Consider the following 19,388-nt stretch of genomic DNA (forward strand, 5'->3'; position numbering starts at 1 on the left):
TCACTGGAGCCCTTTTACATATGTTTGGGTGCTAATTTCATGCTGCAGAGAAGCACAAACCAAAGGGAGCTTTAGCAGCACCAGGAATATATTATATGCTGCACAATCACTACTGCATAGTTTAAGAGGCCTTGTTCAGAAATGGTTGAAAATTAAATAATTAAAAAACAAAACAATAATGAAAAGAAGAAAAGAAAATTGAATGTTTTCTCAGTGTTCAAAACCTGGATGGCGTTTTCCTTAGTCATCAGGTGTTTTTGTTCTGAAGAGCTGTTTTTATTGTTTAGGAGCTGTCAATCTGAAATTCTGTAGCATGTGTTCTTGAAAATGTGTAAATACTATTTACTAAATAAAAAAGGAGCAATGTGTGCAGTCTTTTTTTTTTAAAACCCTTTTTAGTTATGTCATATGAAACGTTTGCAACCTCACCAGGCTCGTGCACTGCGTAAAGGCGCGCAGCTGCAACAACTGCGCGTGAACCAGAAGTAGAAGCCTGCAGCTAAACACAAGTGGACTTCTGGAAGATGGTAATGTTTATCACACATTATTAATGTAGCTAACGTAACCCTACGAAGACTGCAGTGTGCATGCAGGGATATATTTAATGTCTGCTCTCTCTGTCTCGAGGGACACCTGATCATTTATAAACCACCTGTGTTGAAGTGTAACGTCTGCACTTCATAAATATAAACAAGCTAAAACACGAGCTAATATAAGTTTTGTGCAAGCGTTACTTCTGAACTTTTCTTTACAAGTCAAATGAGAGACTTGTAATATATGTAATATGACTCGCTCACGTGGCAGGATGTAACGTTAGCCAAATGTTGCTATTAAGTTCAACGTTAAATATAGAAACGCATCAGCAACACGTAACGTCTTTTGCAGTGTTCAGACAGCTGAGGTATGACTAAGCATACAAATTTAAATATGGTAATTTAACAGTGACTTTGTCACAATGTTAAGTATATTAGGATTCCCGTCATCACGTGCAGTGCTGCTGATGTGTCGTCTAGACAAACGGGTGTGGGCGGGGCCAAGTGTTTAAACAAGCTCTGACAGGCCAACACTACACAGCAGGTGAATAACCGTGTATATAATCCATGAAGACATGGAGATTATGCCTAATATGTTCTGGCTCCAGCATTTCAAATGTTGAGGTTCCCTGCTTTTCTTTGACTTGTATTATATTATATTCAATATCTTTAAATAACATAATTGTTATTAATTTGTTCGGAATTGTTGTACAGACTAAATAACATTTAAAATCTGGGAACTGGTATTTTAAACAATTTTGACATCTTGTAAACCAAACGATGACTCAATTAATCAACAAGGTAATTCAGCAGATAGTCAATAATGAAAATAATTGTTAGTTGCAGGCCTACGTTGAAGCAGTAAGAAGTACCTCGGTTTCAGTTACTCTCCACGACTTGCAAACACAATTTTTATATACTGTTCAAGAGATATACTGCTGGACACATGATAGACATCATTCATTAGACACGACAAGGTGAAATACGGTGACAGTCTTCCCAAGCTGTCGGTGTGGACAGGCCTCCTTTGAACTCGACTGTCAGGACGTAACGAGCTGTGTTTCAGTCAGACACTTTGAATCTAACACATTAAACATAAACAGGCAAAACTCATTTCCCTGTTGAAAATAATGACTCCTCGACTAACTGAACGCTGCTGTCCTGCAGGCTGTGCCGGCACCGTTTCTGGTGTTATGTGCCTGCGTTTTGGGTTTTTTCCATGTGGAGGCCACACCAGACACCATGAGCTCTCTGGATTCTTCTTTCTGTCAGTAAGTAGCCCATAATGCATCAGACGGCTGTGATCACAGTACAACTGCAATGGTGGGTAAACCATACATAAAATGAACACGACAAAGACAGAAGCATCTGAACTGAAGGCTCATTTTTACATAAGCTGGACATGTTTATCTCAGGGTGTGAGCCTGTTCACTTACAACACAGAACTGTTTAGGATGAGTTTAATCTTTCATCTCTTCAATACAGTGGCGGACTAGAGGTCATCTATCCACAGCTGGACGTTGACAAATGCCTCGTAATTCCAAAGGACCTGAAACTCAGAGAAATGGTCAGCACCGTTTGGAAAGCACCACAGATTTACTTCTCTGGAGCACACAAGGTAAGAGATGCTCGGGGGGGGCTGTCAGAGTAATCGACTAGTTCTAGTGGGCAGCTATTTACGTGTGCAGTGATTATAATTCCACTACTACGGTTTATTAAATAGTTGACTGAACTGGCACAGATCACAAATATTTTACATATTATAAACAGATCGCTATATCGGTGTGTCTGTGATACTAAAGCTACATGCTGCAGGTTTTATTTATTTATTTATTATAGTAGGATAATCCCAATCAAACAAAAGCAAATTCCTTAGACAAAGAGGTCTGAATTATTTTTGTTGCTGGTTGATTTCTTTTTCTTTGTGTCGGTCATGTTACGTGGCATACAGGCGAGTGCCTTCTTTTAACACTAGAGTGCAGTAATGGATAAAACCAGCTGCAACTTTACCTAAACAGATATATATATAAGAAACATCAAAGTTCACAGCATTTTGAAAAATGATAGGCATGAAATACAGTTTGAGTAATAATTCATATGAGGCTTCTCTCCTGTTTTGGGCTTCGATGCCACCTTGTATTATGTATGTATGTATAGTATGTACCTGTACTCATCACCGATACACTGCAGTAATCTTTGTCACCAGAGGGGGGTGCTAGCACTTCATACTTGTTCAATGAACAACGATAAACCAAGGTAATGTTCTATCGATAGTTTATACTATTCTCAATGTCAGATGATATCAATTGTGAAGTAGATACTTTTGTCATTGAGTAACTGATTTAGACTGATGGATCCTTTAATCTCTGTCTCATACTAGTGAAGCTGCAGACATTAAATCTCCATCTTTAACACGGTGTCATTGCAGTTATTAAATTGAATTGCTGCAGACAGCAGCACACACTGCTGTGCGTGCTTTCAAGTAGCAGTTCATGATTCAGTACTCTTTAGTAGAAACTCATGTTTACTAAAAAAAATACTTAAAACTCAAACCATGACCCTGAGACTAAAATAGATTGCTAATTGTAATTAATTTATTCAAAGGATTTGGTTGTAATTGAAATAAAACACAACAACTATAGTTTGAAGTTTGAGTGTTTTGTTACAATTTTAGATTTGGATTCAACATTCATACCATGCTTGTTTCTAAATATGAGGTAAAAAAAGATACACATTGCAATGTCAGAAATTAAAACAAAGGAATAGAATGGCGTTAACATTACGGGGCCTAAATTACTTTTATTCCCCATAAACTGAAAAGAAAAATGGGTCGACGGTACATGAAGTAGGCCTTTAATGACATGTGATATGTTTCTCTGAACAAACTATTAAATTACCACAGAGATTCATTCAGACGTCTAATATTCTTTTATTTCTTTTTCTTTTTTTTTTCAGTGGATCATGTTTTTTTTTTTTGTGGTTGAGCGACAAATTGAGAGAGACACAGTTCCCAGCACACAGAACCGCTGCTGAAGTTGACAATGAAATTGCATCAAGCGGACACAAAAATCCTATATCTGTAAATTGAAAACTTAAACTGAAAGCCACCTCGATTTAGGAGGTAGTTTATGAATTCCAGAGCTAAGCAGTCTAGCTTGAACATGATCTATTGCCCTTCTCTTGCCCAAACTCCATTTGATCTATGGTCGTATTATCTACAATGCTGTCTTACATGATTCTCTTTTATGGCCAGAATCAGTGTCAGACAGCAAAACAGATTACATGTTGGATTAAATCAATACAAACTTTATTTACTGGGCTTTTGAAATGTAATTCTCCATTTCTCCTGACACTTAAGTAAGCACGCACTATTGACGGATGATCAGATTGTCGCCTGTGGTTCTGCGGTTGGTCTGCTGGTCCACCACGCTTTCTGTCACCGCGCCACGCTGCCAGAGCTGCTGCTATTCTCTGCCACTCATCCCTTGTTACCCGGTAGCAGGAATACAGAATAGTGGCCGCTCAGTTTCAAATCCACCCACTGCAACACCCACTTCATTACTGGGATGGGATGCATGCCTGCTGAGTAATTGGAATGGAGCGCAGCGGGCAGTAGTCCCATAAACCCGCCTCTAAATAGGTGCTCATAACCAAAAACAAAAGCAAAGGGCCACAGAGACGGCAGATTTCTGTGTTCAAACTTCAGAGCAGCGACTTGACACTCAAACTTATGTGTTAGCAAAACCTGGCATGGGTTAGTGAAGCATTTTTGGAAATCCTAATTATACGCAAATGCCTCAAAAGAAAATGGGACATATACGGGCTAATGGGACTAAACTGTCACATGACTTGGTTCGGCTCGTAAATAACGTTAATGAGGATTGGAAATCAAACAGACCTGGCCGTATTATATCATGGGAACATGTTTAGCTTTAAAAGATGTGGACTTTCCTTCACTTCGTTTTATGAATGACATAACGTCTGACCTCTACAGTAGAAAATATATTTCCTGTTGTCTTCATTTCCTGTTGAAGCTTTTTAAGTACTGTACCATGATTGAACAATATAAGGCTGAGTGTCCATTTTGCGCTTTTCAGTGTTTTTTTTTTTTTTTTTGGTCAATTGTTATCAACGAAGAGAGAGCACCTGCCTCCAGAAGAACGGCTGCACCCAGCGTCTTCTTTCAGAGCGTGTGTGTGGCCGCTTCGAGCGCTTCTAGTTGAAAAGCTCTGAACTTTTCAGAAAGGCGCCATCGGCGCTTTTCTCCCTCAGAGAAATGCAAAATACACACCGAGTCTAAGAAAAGTTTTGCACTTAAGGATAAATTCAGTGTTTCAAGGGGAAAGCAACATATAAGTCTGATTAGAATTTAGTTAAAAACCAGCAAATTCTCTGATTCACCAATTTAAAGAGTTACACCCAACACATTGACCATCATATGTTAAATTGAGACCTAAAGCTTTTCTTGACTTTAGTCCTAGTTTTAATGTCCAAAATTTACAGCGACCACATGATTAGTGTCTTTGTCTCACAACCTGATGCATTTTCTCAGCAGCAACCAGAAGGATCTGTTAACGTCAGTCTGTGAAGACACTTGTAGAGATAAAGAGCCAAAAGCTGCAAATGGACCAACAAGATAAATATCGTCAGTGAGGAAGGGACAACTGTTAGAACCACTCTGCTGTTAGACTGTACATGAGGTCTCAGAGGTCAGTAAGTCAGCTCACCTTTGAATCACAGAAACAAAGCAATGCTTGGCACTGACCATCGTCAAATTTCACTTTTGGTCAAATCCTGATACCTGTGCAGACGGATCTTTTTGTGCGTTTAAACTTTTGTGAAAGTGGTTTCTAAATCTCAAAAGGATGTATTAATCCACTCTTTGTCCTGTTTAGGATCTTGACTCTTAGTGTCTCAGTTCAACGTTAATATCTACTGTAAGTGTCAAAATGCTTCTTTCACAGAAAGGAAAAGCTACATGAGTTTTTTAAATGTTGGTGGAAGCTCTTCGGAAAACCAAACAAACTTGGCTACAGGACAGAAAACCTGTCGGATGAAGCTTCGCCTGAAGAGAAGAATAAAAGAACAGTGGAAATTAAGACGATTCCAAAAATACCCAAAGAACTCTGAACTAGAAAGGATTAAAAAGCTGAGTTTATATTTGGCTGCATGGCAGCTGATCCAGGTGTGCTTTTGGCAAAACCAGAGAACGTTTGAGTGAGTTTCCACCTTCTTAAACCATTGTGATTAGTTAAGCTTTTAATGTCCTTTGTGAACAGCCTGATTACAGTTCTTTTAGTTTGAACATGTTTCACTTTCAATTCAATTTTCTCACTAATACGGTAAAAATCCACTTTATTGTCCCGGTGTGAAATTTGCTTTGGACATCACAGCGTCTGCGGTAAAAAAAATCACAGCGAAGCAACAGTTAAAAAAACAACCTTCATCCATCACAATCCAGTCCTTCATAAAGTCTGGCCTCCTCCTGGAAGTCAGTGCAGCATTTAGTTATTGTAGAGTCTCCTGTGCATCCATGAGAACATTCTTATGTCTGCTTCCTCAGCTCACTGACATTAACCTAGGCTACATATAGTCTTTATTTTGATAACGTCATGCTCATCATTCCTCCGCGTAGTCGGTGTAAACAACACAGAAGCTATCTTTACCTCCTATAGTTACCAAAAGTGGAGACGGTTTAGGAGTTTTTAGTGAGGACCATAGCCATGGGGCACCTTCTTAGACATGGGGGATTTCAAAGCCTTGTTTTTAGGTAGACATTTCTTGCATCTGGTGGATGGAATGAGGGTTTAAACCATTACTGCGATTAGAGCTGCCTCACTATGATCTCTTGAGCTTGCTTACTGCTGCTAATAGCTGTTTCCTCTCTATTTCCCTCTATCTTTTTCTTTCTGGCTTTCTCTCTCTCTGTGAATGATTTTTATGCTTTGCTAAAACATGTGGGGGCGTTGAGAGAGGATTTAAATGCAACGATCCCCCTCCTCTTTTTTCTTTTTTTTCTTTTTTTTTTCGGTGAATCTCAGCGTTCTTTTCTGCAAGCCTCTGATGACGACAGGGCAGCTTTAAGCCTGGCAGTGCCCACGGCAGGCTGCCGTCTCAGCGCTGCCCACTCTCCTCTGTGTTGGCATGCCGGAGAAAGCGAGGGTGGGGTTCCTCTGTAACAGACCCTGTCATTCCTAGGAAAGCCTACATGTCCACCCATGCAGGATTCCTGATAGGTCTTCATGTTGGGGATGCAGAGAGTGCAAAGATAGGGATTTTATTTTCAGCAGGCGACGGTCTTCACTCAGCGGAAGAGTCAAGGGTGTATATTTAGATCAACGGACGAGGCGCTTCCTTGAGCCTTTACGTGACAGCGAGGGTCAACAAGTGAAACATGTTTTGTAATATCCATCTAATTGCATATTCAGTGTCATCAGGTGGGTGTATTTTTGGCTCTGCTGGATTAAATAAGCGTGTTTGGCCAAGATTCAGGGAGTTTATTTCCTTAGCTAATGTTCCCCTTTGTCATTATAACACCCTGTTAAGCTGACCCGTGTCCCGCTCTATTCAGTCATTACCCATTACTACACAGCATATATGATTCACGCGAGCCTCCTGAAGAGGAAAGAATTACAACCTCCTGCTACCAGGAAAACTGGATTGATTATGCATATTCAGTGGAATCAAGAGAGGCGATAAACCTCCTAAGCCACCTTTCCACACAGTCAAATAATCATTTTCACCTGATGAAGCATGGCTGTGGCACGCTGACCACCACAGGTGCAAGAAGAAGTACTCGAATGGATAAATGTGCAGATGTCTCTCATGCTTAAGTGAGATTGCACACGACCAATATTTTTCTTATTTCTCTCACCTCCTTTTCCTGCTTTCTTGTTTCCTCCACTCACCTTTGCGTCCACCTGTAAACGACAGTCTGTTGTATTGTTTTTGAACCGTTGTTGCAGTAGCACAGTATTCCTTCACCTTCCATTTGGTTGAAGAGCGTAGGCTGCGATACTTTTTGTACTCTGTGGCTGTGAGTAAAATATGATTTCAATTACCATGAAAACGTATTGTGTTATCAATGGGAGGATAAGGACAGATTAAGGAGGCTCTGGGATGCTCTTACAGATGACAATGGTCAGGTTTCTATGCGAGCAGCGGTGTTGGACTTGACAAAAGCTCCGAGGAAAGGAGGAGGTTCAACACGTAAAGCCGATTCAACAGACCCTGATACGTGTAAGATGTTTTAAGTTATTTGCTTCCATACATGGGAACTTTTTTAGTGTCGATAGATGGGTCAACCTCACTCACAAAGCAAACTAACAAAGAAAATATGCAAAAGTTAATGTCCACATGTTGAAATGGGGTACAAATTTACCGTACATGACAATTATGAAAATTAATGAAATAGATAAAAAAAAACAACTTCAAAGAAGGTTCAGCACAGAGGCAATAACAAAGAAAGACTTTAATAAAAAATACCGCTTGAACCTGCAGCCTCCTGATTATTATTCAGTATTCACATTCTATCTCGTCAGTTCATATACATTGACGGCAAGATTGTTCAAACAGAGACTCATAATCTGCATCTGCTGCGGTGGATACTTAGACAAACATACAAGATTAAATTTTCTATTTATATGAGCCACAGAAACCTAACATTTGGGAATCGTTGTAAGATCTGGAGAAGACTCGGTCGCACTTTGGCTCAGTAAAAAACTACAATTTATGAATGTGATCTGTCCAGTGGGGAGATGTCTGCAGCCTCACGATCCCAAACATATAACCTTTAACAAATATTAAGCTGCTGCGTGCCCTTTTTTTTGTCTTCTTGCCTTGAACAATGTAAGAAGTTAAAGTTCTTTTTCTCTTTTCTTTTCTTTTTTTTTTTTTGCAAGCTTCTCCCTCTGTGAGGAAGCTTCAGGACAGAAATCAAAATGTAAATGTTCTTATAGATTCTATAATTTATCCTCAATAAAAAGAGCTTACTACAGAGCCTCTTCAGGACTTTACGGACAGGATTACTACGGTGATTATGTTTGAAACTAAGGTAATTTACTTTTCTCTTAGAGCGAAGTAATCTCAAAGTTAAAAGTGATGATTTGAAGTTTACTTAAGACCCAGATGCTTGGCTTAGTGGCATTTTGCCCAAAATGTTTTTGTGCTTTTACTCATTTGTGGTCCGGCGGAGGGTTTAGTTACAGTTGTGTCCCAATCCTCTGATTCACCTTCTTTAGGAACAGCTCCAGGGCTGCTCATAATGCTTAACTCTCCATAATGCCATCCCCTTCATCTCCCCAGTGGTCTTATTGTCTTAACTCTGGATGGAGAGAAAAACAGGTTAATACACGTTTGGCAGAGTGAAAGTAAAAGTATCTTTTCAAACACTATTCAAGTTTTCTCCCAAACTTGTTTAGTTACCTCGTGGGTCTGTTTTCACTGTTTTTTAAAAGATATATTACCGGTGATTCATTTTGCTTTTGACATTAAAAGCTCGTCGCTCGTTAATGGTTGCAGCAATCGGGTCCATTGACGCTTGATTGATCTGAGAACAGGGGATAATAAAACTGCCTTCCTTGTCATTTTCCTGATCCTGTAGTTTGGAAGCAGAGAGAATCAAGAGAAAATGTTATGCAAATGATTTGTTAATCCCTTTACATTATTTGTTCCATTTCTCCCGTTCGCTTTCACACTCAATTTCTAGCACAGCAAGCTGACAGGCGGACACCCTCAGATTGCTAATTCTCAAGATAGAAGAAAAAAAAAAAAAAAGTCAGCCATCCATTTTGTATTTAGAATATACTTATTCTATTAATTCATTTGAATTGTATGATTTTTACCTGCAAAATGCACAAAGAGATCCTGAAAACCCTTCAAGTACTTCACTTTAGAGACCTTCAACTCTAACCTCTCTCTCCTCTTCTTTGTGTTTGAGTCTTAACGAATAAGCCGAGAGAGCAGTGGCACATGAAACTGTGACCAGTGTTTTTTCTTCTTCTATAGTTTTGTTGTCCCAAAGGTTGGTGTTAAAAATAATAAGAAAGAGGTGGGATGGTCTTAGATTCAAGAAGCTTAAAAATGCAAAATCTCAAATAAGCCCAATTTCCACCAGCCAATCGCGTTGCATTTCGGTGGGCTTGTGTTGATCGTCTCAACTGACTCACACACCGCCCCTCCCCAAATAAAAACACTACAGATTTACGTGGCTTTTCAAAAAATAAAATGTATCTAGACATTTATCCAGCTTAATCTTCTTAACATATTAAAGTGATTTGCTTTGCCCTGAAGTGGCTGAAGCTGCGCGCTCACCGCCCTTCATGGCACTAAGACCCGAGAGGCATTGTGGACATCTTTCGCTCTTGAATAAGAGAGAGGTGGGCAGGAGTCAACCTGCTTCTCAGCTGTGGAGCCCTGGCTGTCCCCGCTGTGCGTCCATTTTATTTTTTTATTTATTTTTTGTTCTGTTATTAGTCCAACTGTTGCACTCAGTCAGTGTTCTTAGGCACGCGGCTCTGCCAGAACTGCCCACACTGTGGTGTGGAGGTTTGGAGCTCTCAGCTTCTGAGCTGAACTGAAAGAGCTCGCTCACAGAGTAGGTGTTGGCAGGATGCTTTGTTTCTTTCTGTGAATGTCATGAGAGGTATGGATGATGAGAGAACTGAAGCACATGTGATGGCATGATGTATCCGGGTGCCAACTTTCGTGCCTGACTGCAGATTTGGGCATTTTCAGATGGATGATGTGCTTAACCTTTTCTTCAGACGGGACACAAATCTGAGAATCAGTAGTGACGGTTACAATGTGTTCTTCGCAGGCTGGGCAGCTAAAAGGTCTTGTTCAAACTCAAGCCCTGCTAATGTCTTTATTTGGCATAATGCTCTATGGATGAGCTTCAGGGCGTTGGTTTTGCCAGATCGCATCAGTAGAGCTGAAAGTGTAGACTTGGAGACATTCATTGTAGCTGAAGCCTGAGTCCATTTATTGTCTTCGTGGTATTTAGCTTAATGTCCGTCAAACTTAAATCTCACATGATGGGGTCAAAGTGTTGATGTGCTACAAGTATAATTCATTTTATCTGGATTAGAGTTTAAAGAGTTGCTTTAAAGGATCTTAACACTTGCTCTGTAAATTAGTTTTCATTTGTTCTATTTGATGGATAAATCTGTCTGGTTTAATTTTAGATTGTTGGTGACCTGGTGAACAAATTAAGACCAATCATTCTGTCAAGCCAAATATTCACGTTTATCTACAATGTTCTTTGTGTTCAGAAGCTCACTCACCAACTACTGCAGCTGTTAGCAGATGTTCTCACTTCTTCACAATGTTTTCGATACTGAGATATTAGTCCACTATGGCTATACTTTAAAAAGCTGCAGGGTCATACCAGAAGAAGATCAAAAATAACATTATAGAGCAAAAGATTTCAATAATACAGCTGTGTATTCACATATTTAATACATTGTGTATGTTTGTTTCTTTTCATATTCAAGTTACCTGACAATTGATTTCTTGATTAATTGTTTTGTTTACAAAATACTTCTATCAATCCAGCAAATCCTCACAACTGAGACGCTTGAATGTTAAAATAACTTAAAAGTATACGTTGTGATTGCTGTCTTAATTTTGTCGTATCAGCTCTAATTTATTACGCTGACTCTTCACTTCATTAATAAATGAAACACAACACATACTTATAATAAAAACAATAGTTATTGAAATGTTTTTCCACTGGACACAGAAGGAAATGTATTTTCTGCAAACTAGATAATAACAACCTGCTTACTCGTAAACATCCATCCCTGTCCTCTATGTGTTGTATTATAATGATTTAAAGGTGCAAGATACGATGGGAGCATTTTGATGGCTCTCAACGGCTCTCAACATGGAGGACGGTGAGCCGGTGGCTAACAGCGCTAACAGTGCAAACTACGGCGAAAGTGCTAACAGAGCTAACGGTGTTTACCTGCTATGTTGGGACGGCGTTAACAGCTGTAACCGCTGTATGAGAGCAGTGCAGAGCTCACCGGCGGGTGTCAACAAAGCAATGAGAAGCTTTGACAAATCTCACACACAGAGGGAGAGCGCCTTCATTCTCTGTTCAGGTTGACATTACCCCACTTTATCTTTAGTCAATAGTTGTTTGCTGCTATATTATTGTTCAGAATGTTATTTCCTTTCCTCACTATGCTGTGTTTCTGTGTCCACTTATTAGAATACCTCATGCAATTAAATGTAGTGTTTTGTCTCTTTTGAAACTGGCAGGTGCTTGACCTCTTGTACTTGGACTGAATGTCTGACGGGTGTTAGAATCATACACTGCGGCCGTCCAAACAAAATATTGTTGAACGCAGCGCAGCTCCACACAGACGAGCACTTCAAACAAACTACGAGTGGTTGCTTCTTTTCATATCGCAGAGAATAGGAGAAATTGATTGGAACTGGGAGGCTTAGGACAGGATTTTCCTCAACCATAATATTTTTTCTTTAACAACTGCAGCTTAAATTTAGATTTTTTTTTTTTTTCTGGCTTTGTTTTTTATTTCTTTGTCCAAATCCTATCGAGTGGTGCTTCAGGTTTTTCCTTGAGTAAAAAGTTGATATTGTTGTGGGGAGGGAGAAAGGACTTTTTTTTTTTTTTTTTTCATGTGTGCAGGAATGTAGATTTCTTCCCCCCGTGAAATCCTAATTGTGCCTTGGAGGGCTGGTAGGGTATCTCTGCTCGGCTCAGCTCTACAGGATTTGTGTCTGTGTATGTTAGAGTATGTCTCTTAGCTTGAATGCGGATATAACCCTTTCATTGCACAAGCTGCTGATTTCTCAAATTTGCCGATAGGCTGATCCTGTGCATCCGTAGCTTTTTTTGTCGAAAACATTGAAAGTTTTTTGTTTAGAAAGCTTCCATATTTAATTTTCTTTCCCTGAAATATTTGATATTTGTTGAGCGTCAATGTAGATAACAAGTGGACCTCGTTCTGTGGATCAACCTTGTATGAAAAGTAAGCTCCTGAGAGCAGGTCTTGTCAATAGCGTGTGGTCAGATTGAGAATATATCTTGGGTCAAACCACGTCTGTCCCGTGTGCTTCTTGAGTTATTGCTGTGCATTTATCTATGCAAATCCAGGATAAGATCCTATCTGCCTGCAGCGACATATCCCCCTGGATTTGGTCTATGTGAGTTAGGCAGGTTATGGTTGACAGTCAAAGAAGGAATTGCAACAACATATATGCGAAGATTATTGCTTGTAGTCATTAATTGTTGCTTGAAAAGGGGATTAGGATTAGCGGTCCTATAGAGCACTCTAACACCTGTCCTTCCCCATAGCTAACAATGTGACTTCGTTTTTCCTTATTTCAGTATCAGTTCAAGTTGGCAAAAATAAAAAAAGGCTGATTTATTCAAATGAATCATCAACGCTGGAAATGATTCAATATGTGCCACATTCAGATGGGTGATATATTATTCCCTTGGGGAGAGGCAAAGATGGAGCCGTGGAGCTGTTTTATTTGTGCCGTCTTTATCAGTGTGTCAGGCAGAGAGGCTGAGCTTGTTCTCTATGAATGGACGAGCCCTTGAACCATAAACCTGTACCTCCTCTGATAACAGTTTTTGCATTGTGATATAAGTGCCATTCTCTGTGATGTCCTCTCTGACAGCGCTAAATATATCAACATACACAAAATGATCTGTCAGACGAATTATTTTGTTCCAACCAGTTCTCCAAAACTAAGGAGTGTGTGTGTGTGTGTGTGTGTGTGTGTGTGTGTGTGTGTGTGTGTGTGTGTGTGTGTGTGTGTGTGTGTGTGTGTGTGTGTGTGTGTGTGTGTGTGTGTGTGTGTGTGTGTGTGTGTGTGTGTGTGTGTGTGTGTGTGTGTGTGTGTGTTTTTGAGGACATATTGTGGATTTTTGTTAAGGATTCAAATCAAAGCTCAGCATTGTGGTTGCGTTTCTCCAAGCTTTGCTATTCATGCTCTTGATGTTTTGCCTGTAGGTGAACATCTTAACTGGTTGTTGTGTTTGTTTGTTTTTTGTCCTCCATACCTTGTGCTGTGTATCGTTTAATGCTATTTTCTGCTGCTGGGACCTCAGACTGCTCTGACGTCTGAGAATGCCACATCTTGTAAGGTGATAAAAGAGTGCTCCCTGAATTACTCAGTGCCCGTGTGATGACATGGCCCTGATTGTCAGACGGGTGGGCTGGTGACACTGGAACACAGACGGTGCTTGTCTGTTTGAAATATTCTGTTTCAAGCTTCCAAGCCCTGGGCAGTCCTCTCTCTCCCAGTCTTCCAACACCCAGCTTCGCCCACTGAAACAAGACTCTTCCATACTGGAAAATCTGGCCCCGTCAACTGGCAGTCTTGACTAGGTTCAGCCCACACGCCAAGCACCCCCCCCCCCCCCCCACCACCACCACCACCACCACAAAATCCACCCCTTAATAGGCACTAGAGTTTGCCACCCCATGTAGATGCCTTTTGGTCGCCATCCATGAATGGCGTCAATAGCATCTTCCTACACAACAGTGACTGAACGGAGGGCACCAGGAAAATGTGGGAATAATTTACACTTTCTCACTGTACTACCATCAGAAACCATAATTAATCATGATAGAAAAAATGTGGAAGCCATGTTGGCTGGTGAGACACACAGTGCCTGTGAACAGGCCTGACACCTTTAACAGCTCTGATGGCCAGATAGGAATGAGTGTCAGAGTGCTTACAACCAAGCTCCCGTCATGGCACCACGTATCCCGTCGTCTTCAGAACTGTGTTCGCTGCATGACGGTTCTTCATGGAGTGTTACTGTTGTGAGCCTTTCGGATCATATATTATATTATAGGCGGTCGTTAAAAATGTGGCACTGAGTGTGAAAATAGATCCAACAATAGCAATTATTCTCCTATTATATTAAATATGTCTTTCACTTTTATCACTCCAAGTTAAAACAAAAATGGAACAAGAATCAAAATTAGTACTTTTAGAATAAAAATAGTTGATTTAGATTCCCAAATGCTGGTGAAGTAATTATAATTAATTAGTAATTATGTGCTCACCATTCCCTTTTATAGGCTGCACTTGGTGGTAAAATAGCAGATCTATGACTCTGTCTCTGACATGCGTGACAGACTAATTATGGATATGAGTCCAGTGCTGCAATTTGCCCTGTTTGCCTCGTGTTGTGTTCTGAGCAGCCAAACTACACGACAAAAAAACATTTCCCTCTTGCCTCATTTAGCCTGGCTGCGTGCTACTTCAGAGCACCTGTTAGTGGTAGTTACTGTGTTTTGAGCATGTGCATTTTGCAGAAATGCTTTCATGGCAGTGAGTAGGTGTATGTGTGTAGAGCCACCACTAGAAAGTGTTGAAAGCCTCAGCTAGCAAGATCGCATCCAGGGTGACTAATAAGCTTAACATGAGCACGGCTGTGTTCGCGAGCACTGTGCGGTGAAAGAGGTCTTCAATGTTGAGAGAAATGCAGAAATGCTTCCCTAGGCTGCTGCTAATTCCTTCACCCCCCTCAAGCTTCAATCAGACTGTGAACCGTCTTACTGTTAGCTATGGCTCCAGAGCAGCTCCCGAACCGCACCGCCAAAGAACAAACAGTGTTCAGGACAGACTGCATTCAAACAAGTTCATCAGAGAGATGTTTATTTGTGCTTCTGCTGGCCGTCTGTTTCAAGAATGTGCAAGTGTCACACAGATTCATATTCAATGTGCAGAAAATAGGGTGTGAGAAAATATTGCCTTGCCTCATTTTAGCATTATGTGTTAATTTCATTAATATGCAGCATTGTATTCCACGTTTTCAAACCGAAAAAGTGTTTAAGTGATTATGTAATTATGTAAACTTGTGTTTCATATTCCGCTGTGGCTCCACTTCCACCGCTGCGTCCTCACGTCGTAAAGCTCACTCGTGTGTTTGTCGACCTAGCGGGGAGCTAGGAGCTGTGTTGTCTTTGGGCCGAGAACATGCGTCTGTATCCACATGTGACTTTCCTTTGACCAAGAGGCTCCTGGAAGTGTGGATTCATAAGCCACTTCACACTCCACTCCTGTGTGGGAGGCAGGCTGAGTTAAAAATAGGCAGGTTTGGAGGTAGCGAGCAGCCCGCACTGTGTGAGGCGCTTAAGAACACACTGAAGAGTATTGGCATTCTCTTTGCATATCATTTATACGTGTCAATAATCAATCGCAGTGTTAAACCAGTAACTGTGGTTGTTACTGGCTCTTGTGAAATATCCCAAATCATCTTGTGTAATGGTCTCAGAAGCTGAGATTATGTATTGTGGAGTTTTTATAAAACATGGTGCAGCGTTCTCTGCTGATATACACCGAAAATAAAAACACCATCTTTGGCTTGTTGACCTTATGTGCATGTGTTTGTGTGTCAATGTACAGTATGTGTCCATATATCCACATTTCTTTCATATACAATCTTAAAGGGGCCTTCCAGCCATTTAGTATTGGGCTTTTCATTAAGTTGAGGGAGAGTCTGCTTTTTTTTGTGCGTGTCAAAATCAAATCGGAGGAGGCTGAGATATCCTGACCTTTAGTCCCTAGTCAACCCTGCATACACTACTAACTTGTTTTGCCAAATATGTTTTCAGGAAAATGTAACTGCTGCCTGGATAATGTTCAGTGTTGTCATTTTTACCAGTAAAGGAAGTGCTGCGACTCTGGAGACTGCGGTTAGTATCCTGAGCACCTTGTGTGGCTAGGATTACGCAACAAAAACACTTTGACTAAAAGGTAGCTCAGTGAAAGCTTCAGGTAAATGTTGAGGAAGTAAACAAGCCACTGGATTCTGAAAATATTTAACCAAGACCTTGAAATTTCCCTGAACTTACCAAGTGCCCTAAACGTAAGCGTAAAGGTACCTGTTGGATTTCATAACCACTAGTAGCGGTGGGGAGCAATGTTTTTACGAGTGGATCCCTGTTTTTGTTTGTAGCGTGCACGCCCACACAGACGCTGCCTGTTATTGGTTTCACGCTCATCCGATGATTGACAGTTTCTGGTGATAGTGGTACAATAGCAAAGGCACTTTTCAAGAACTGCTACCACGGAACCTTGGATGTCAACGGTGCACAGTCTGAAATATAAAAACATCGGCTTTGCAAATGTTTTCAGAAGAAGGAATGCATTCAAAGTGTTGTTTAGACCTTAATGATGCACAAAGTGTGTTGGTGGGACAAAAAAAAATACACAGTGCAGTTTTATAAAACATGAACTATGCTTTAGTTGGTACGAGCAGATGTTGTATCGCAAGAGCAGACAATCTAGGGTACATAAATGAAACAAGTTTTCTGTATATAAAAACATTACCCATCATGCAACTCAACCTCTTTCCTTGAGCTGGGCAGTAAAAAGCCACGTCTTCAAACCCCCCAGTTTGTTAAAAACTATTGCTACGTGAGAACTGCAGGCATAAAAGGCCTTCCTGCTGTCTACATTTATAAACCTGCAGATCATTCAACAGCTGTAGGTATCTAAGCTGACATTTGTATTTATGTCTCTGTAGTCATAACGAGACCCTTTTATTTCAGTTTTTCCTCTGTGGCAGATTACCGACCAGCCCTTTTATGACTGCCCATGAAGAAGGTTTTTTGCAGTGAGGAACAATGAGGATTCAAAGCTTCTGCAGATGAGGTGTGTGTGTGTGTGTGTGTGTGTGTGTGTGTGTGTGTGTGTGTGTGTGTGTGTGTGTGTGTGTGTGTGTGTGTGTGTGTGTGTGTGTGTGTGTGTGTGTGTGTGTGTGTGTGTGTGTGTGTGTGTGTGTGTGTGTGTGTGTGTGTGTACTATTCTTAATGGCCAACGAAGGCCTCCTCACCTGTAAGGATGGTGACCTCTAGGTGAGTGCCACAGCCCCCCTTCTATCTCCATCTCATTTTTGGGTCCACGGCCCCCCGCTCTCTGGTCAGGATTCAATTACTGGTGTCAGGCTGACCTTTGACCTCCCCTCCAACAGGATGAACCTCCTCTTTTTTACCCTAAAAGTGGTGCCACTGTAACGCTTCACATCACTCGCTCTTCTGCCCCTCTCTCTGCTATCGGCCTCCGAAATGAGACCGTATTACTTTGTCCTTAGGATAAAAGTCCACGCGTCTTGCCTGTATGAATTCACTTGATACAAGATTATATATTAACTTTCATTTGTAATCTTTTTTTAAATAAACTGACATTTTTTTCGTTGAGATTTATCATTTGAAAGATGTACTTCTACAGTTGTGTTTTAGAGTTTCTATCTTTCTGTATTTACAGATCGATCTTTCAACCTCGTTCTAAGCCGCAGTCGATGGTTGTTAAGCCATCGCCGTGTCTTAATCACAACACAGATACCTGTTAATTACCAAGCGAGTTCAAGTATTTTTGCTACTTAAACAGGGATTTAAGATCGATGCGTTGCTCTGCCCCGGGTCGAGCGTTGAGCACAGTTGACCATTTAATGAAACGTTGTGGGTTCTTTGCGCAGAGGCTGAAGGAGAGGAAGAACAGGGAGGATAAAGCAACGGGTATATTAATAGGCAGCCGTACGGATGACACTGTTTGGTATTGGGTCAGGGATAAAGCATGAACTTGTAAACTCACAGAGGGGCCTCTCCTCCCCTCCCTCTCGCTAACTCACTCTCGCCCTTCGTGGTGTCATCAGTTAGCAGAGCTGGGCTCGATAGCCTAGGCAGCTCTACGAGAGCAGCGATTAGATGTCTCTCTGATTCTCATCCCCAGCAGAGTTCACTCAAAGGTAAGCCAGTAGTTTACATCCTCAGAGACGCTGGTATTCCTCTGCCTTTGTTCTTTGCCGTCTTCTGTTTTGCAAACAGCGTATCTACTCGATGCTATTGGCATGATGTGGGAGTTTCATGTCATCTCTTAAAAATACACAATATAAAAAGTTTTTTTTTTTTTTTTTTTTTTTTGCATGTCTATCGTATATAATCAGGAAGAAGTTTTGAGTGACTTCCCCCGTCAAACTCTATAGGTGTCACTGAAGAGAGCACCTGACCAGTAACCAAGACGGAGACAGGCAGCAGGGTTTATTCCAGCCGCCTGGCGTCTGAGGTACGGTCCCATCGGGCCGTTTTGCTGTGATCACAGCAGGCTGTGGGAGGTTAATCCCAAGAGAATGCAGGCTCAATCTCCCCCCACCTCCAGCCTACACCCAGGTACCTCCTGTATAATGGCCCTGTGGAGCTCGGTGGTCTGTGGCCAACACCTACCCACAATTCACTTCTGCTCTGATTCTTCTGACATTTTTAAAGTCCTTTAGATACCGTTACAGAGCGAAACAGACCTCTCGTCTCTTTTACAATAATGTAAATCAACTCAATTAATTGAAACAATTTCTCACTATTAGCTTTGTGTGTCTTCCAAAATATAAAAAAATAAACTCTCACCGGTGAGAGATTTGATTAGCTGCAGTGTTGAAGCAAATCTAAATTTGAAATGATCATCAAGGCTCAAAATGTTACGTTTCCTCATTCCTATTAGTAGTAATACTGATAACATATTTTTGAAAAACCTGTTCCTTCCACTATCCAGCCATGAGAATTAGCCACGGTAAAACATGTTTTGATATACATTTAGTTTGTTCGAGCCACAATAAATTATTTCAGATGGCACAATATGCATCTGTTTTTCCCTGGAGTCTTTCACACATATCTGTGCGTAATGAATGTGGATTTTGACAGATGGAGAAAAAAGTGTTCTTGTAAGAGGGAAGGGTACATGCCACAACGTGTGAAGTGCAAGCATGGAGGGAGCCTCTTGTATTATTTACTGCCCGTGCCAGCTGGACCAGCCAGATTCTTACAGGTAGAAATTCAAGCACAAATTATGTGCAGAAATCATTGA

The 19,388-nt window shown here is 40.9% G+C and overlaps 1 protein-coding gene across 4 annotated transcripts in view; it reads left to right on the top strand.

The window, feature by feature from the left end:
- The first annotated feature begins 402 nt into the window (after positions 1–402).
- Positions 403–19,388, top strand: part of pebp4 (phosphatidylethanolamine binding protein 4) — a 47,992-nt gene continuing 29,006 nt past the window's right edge. For 3 of the 4 annotated variants that reach the window (XM_076104569.1, XM_076104568.1, XM_076104570.1), the window contains exons 1-3: positions 404–527; positions 1,701–1,804; positions 2,019–2,151. In XM_076104569.1, coding sequence (XP_075960684.1) covers positions 525–527; positions 1,701–1,804; positions 2,019–2,151 — 240 coding nt within the window. In that variant the 5' untranslated portion in view covers positions 404–524. Of the gene's footprint in view, positions 528–1,700; positions 1,805–2,018; positions 2,152–19,388 lie in introns of all 4 variants that reach the window. The other variant, XM_076104571.1, reaches the window with a different exon arrangement.

Source organism: Anarhichas minor, unplaced genomic scaffold (genome assembly GCF_050575085.1).
Source record: "Anarhichas minor isolate MPS153535 unplaced genomic scaffold, ASM5057508v1 ptg000030l, whole genome shotgun sequence".
Taxonomy (NCBI): Eukaryota; Metazoa; Chordata; class Actinopteri; order Perciformes; family Anarhichadidae; genus Anarhichas; species Anarhichas minor.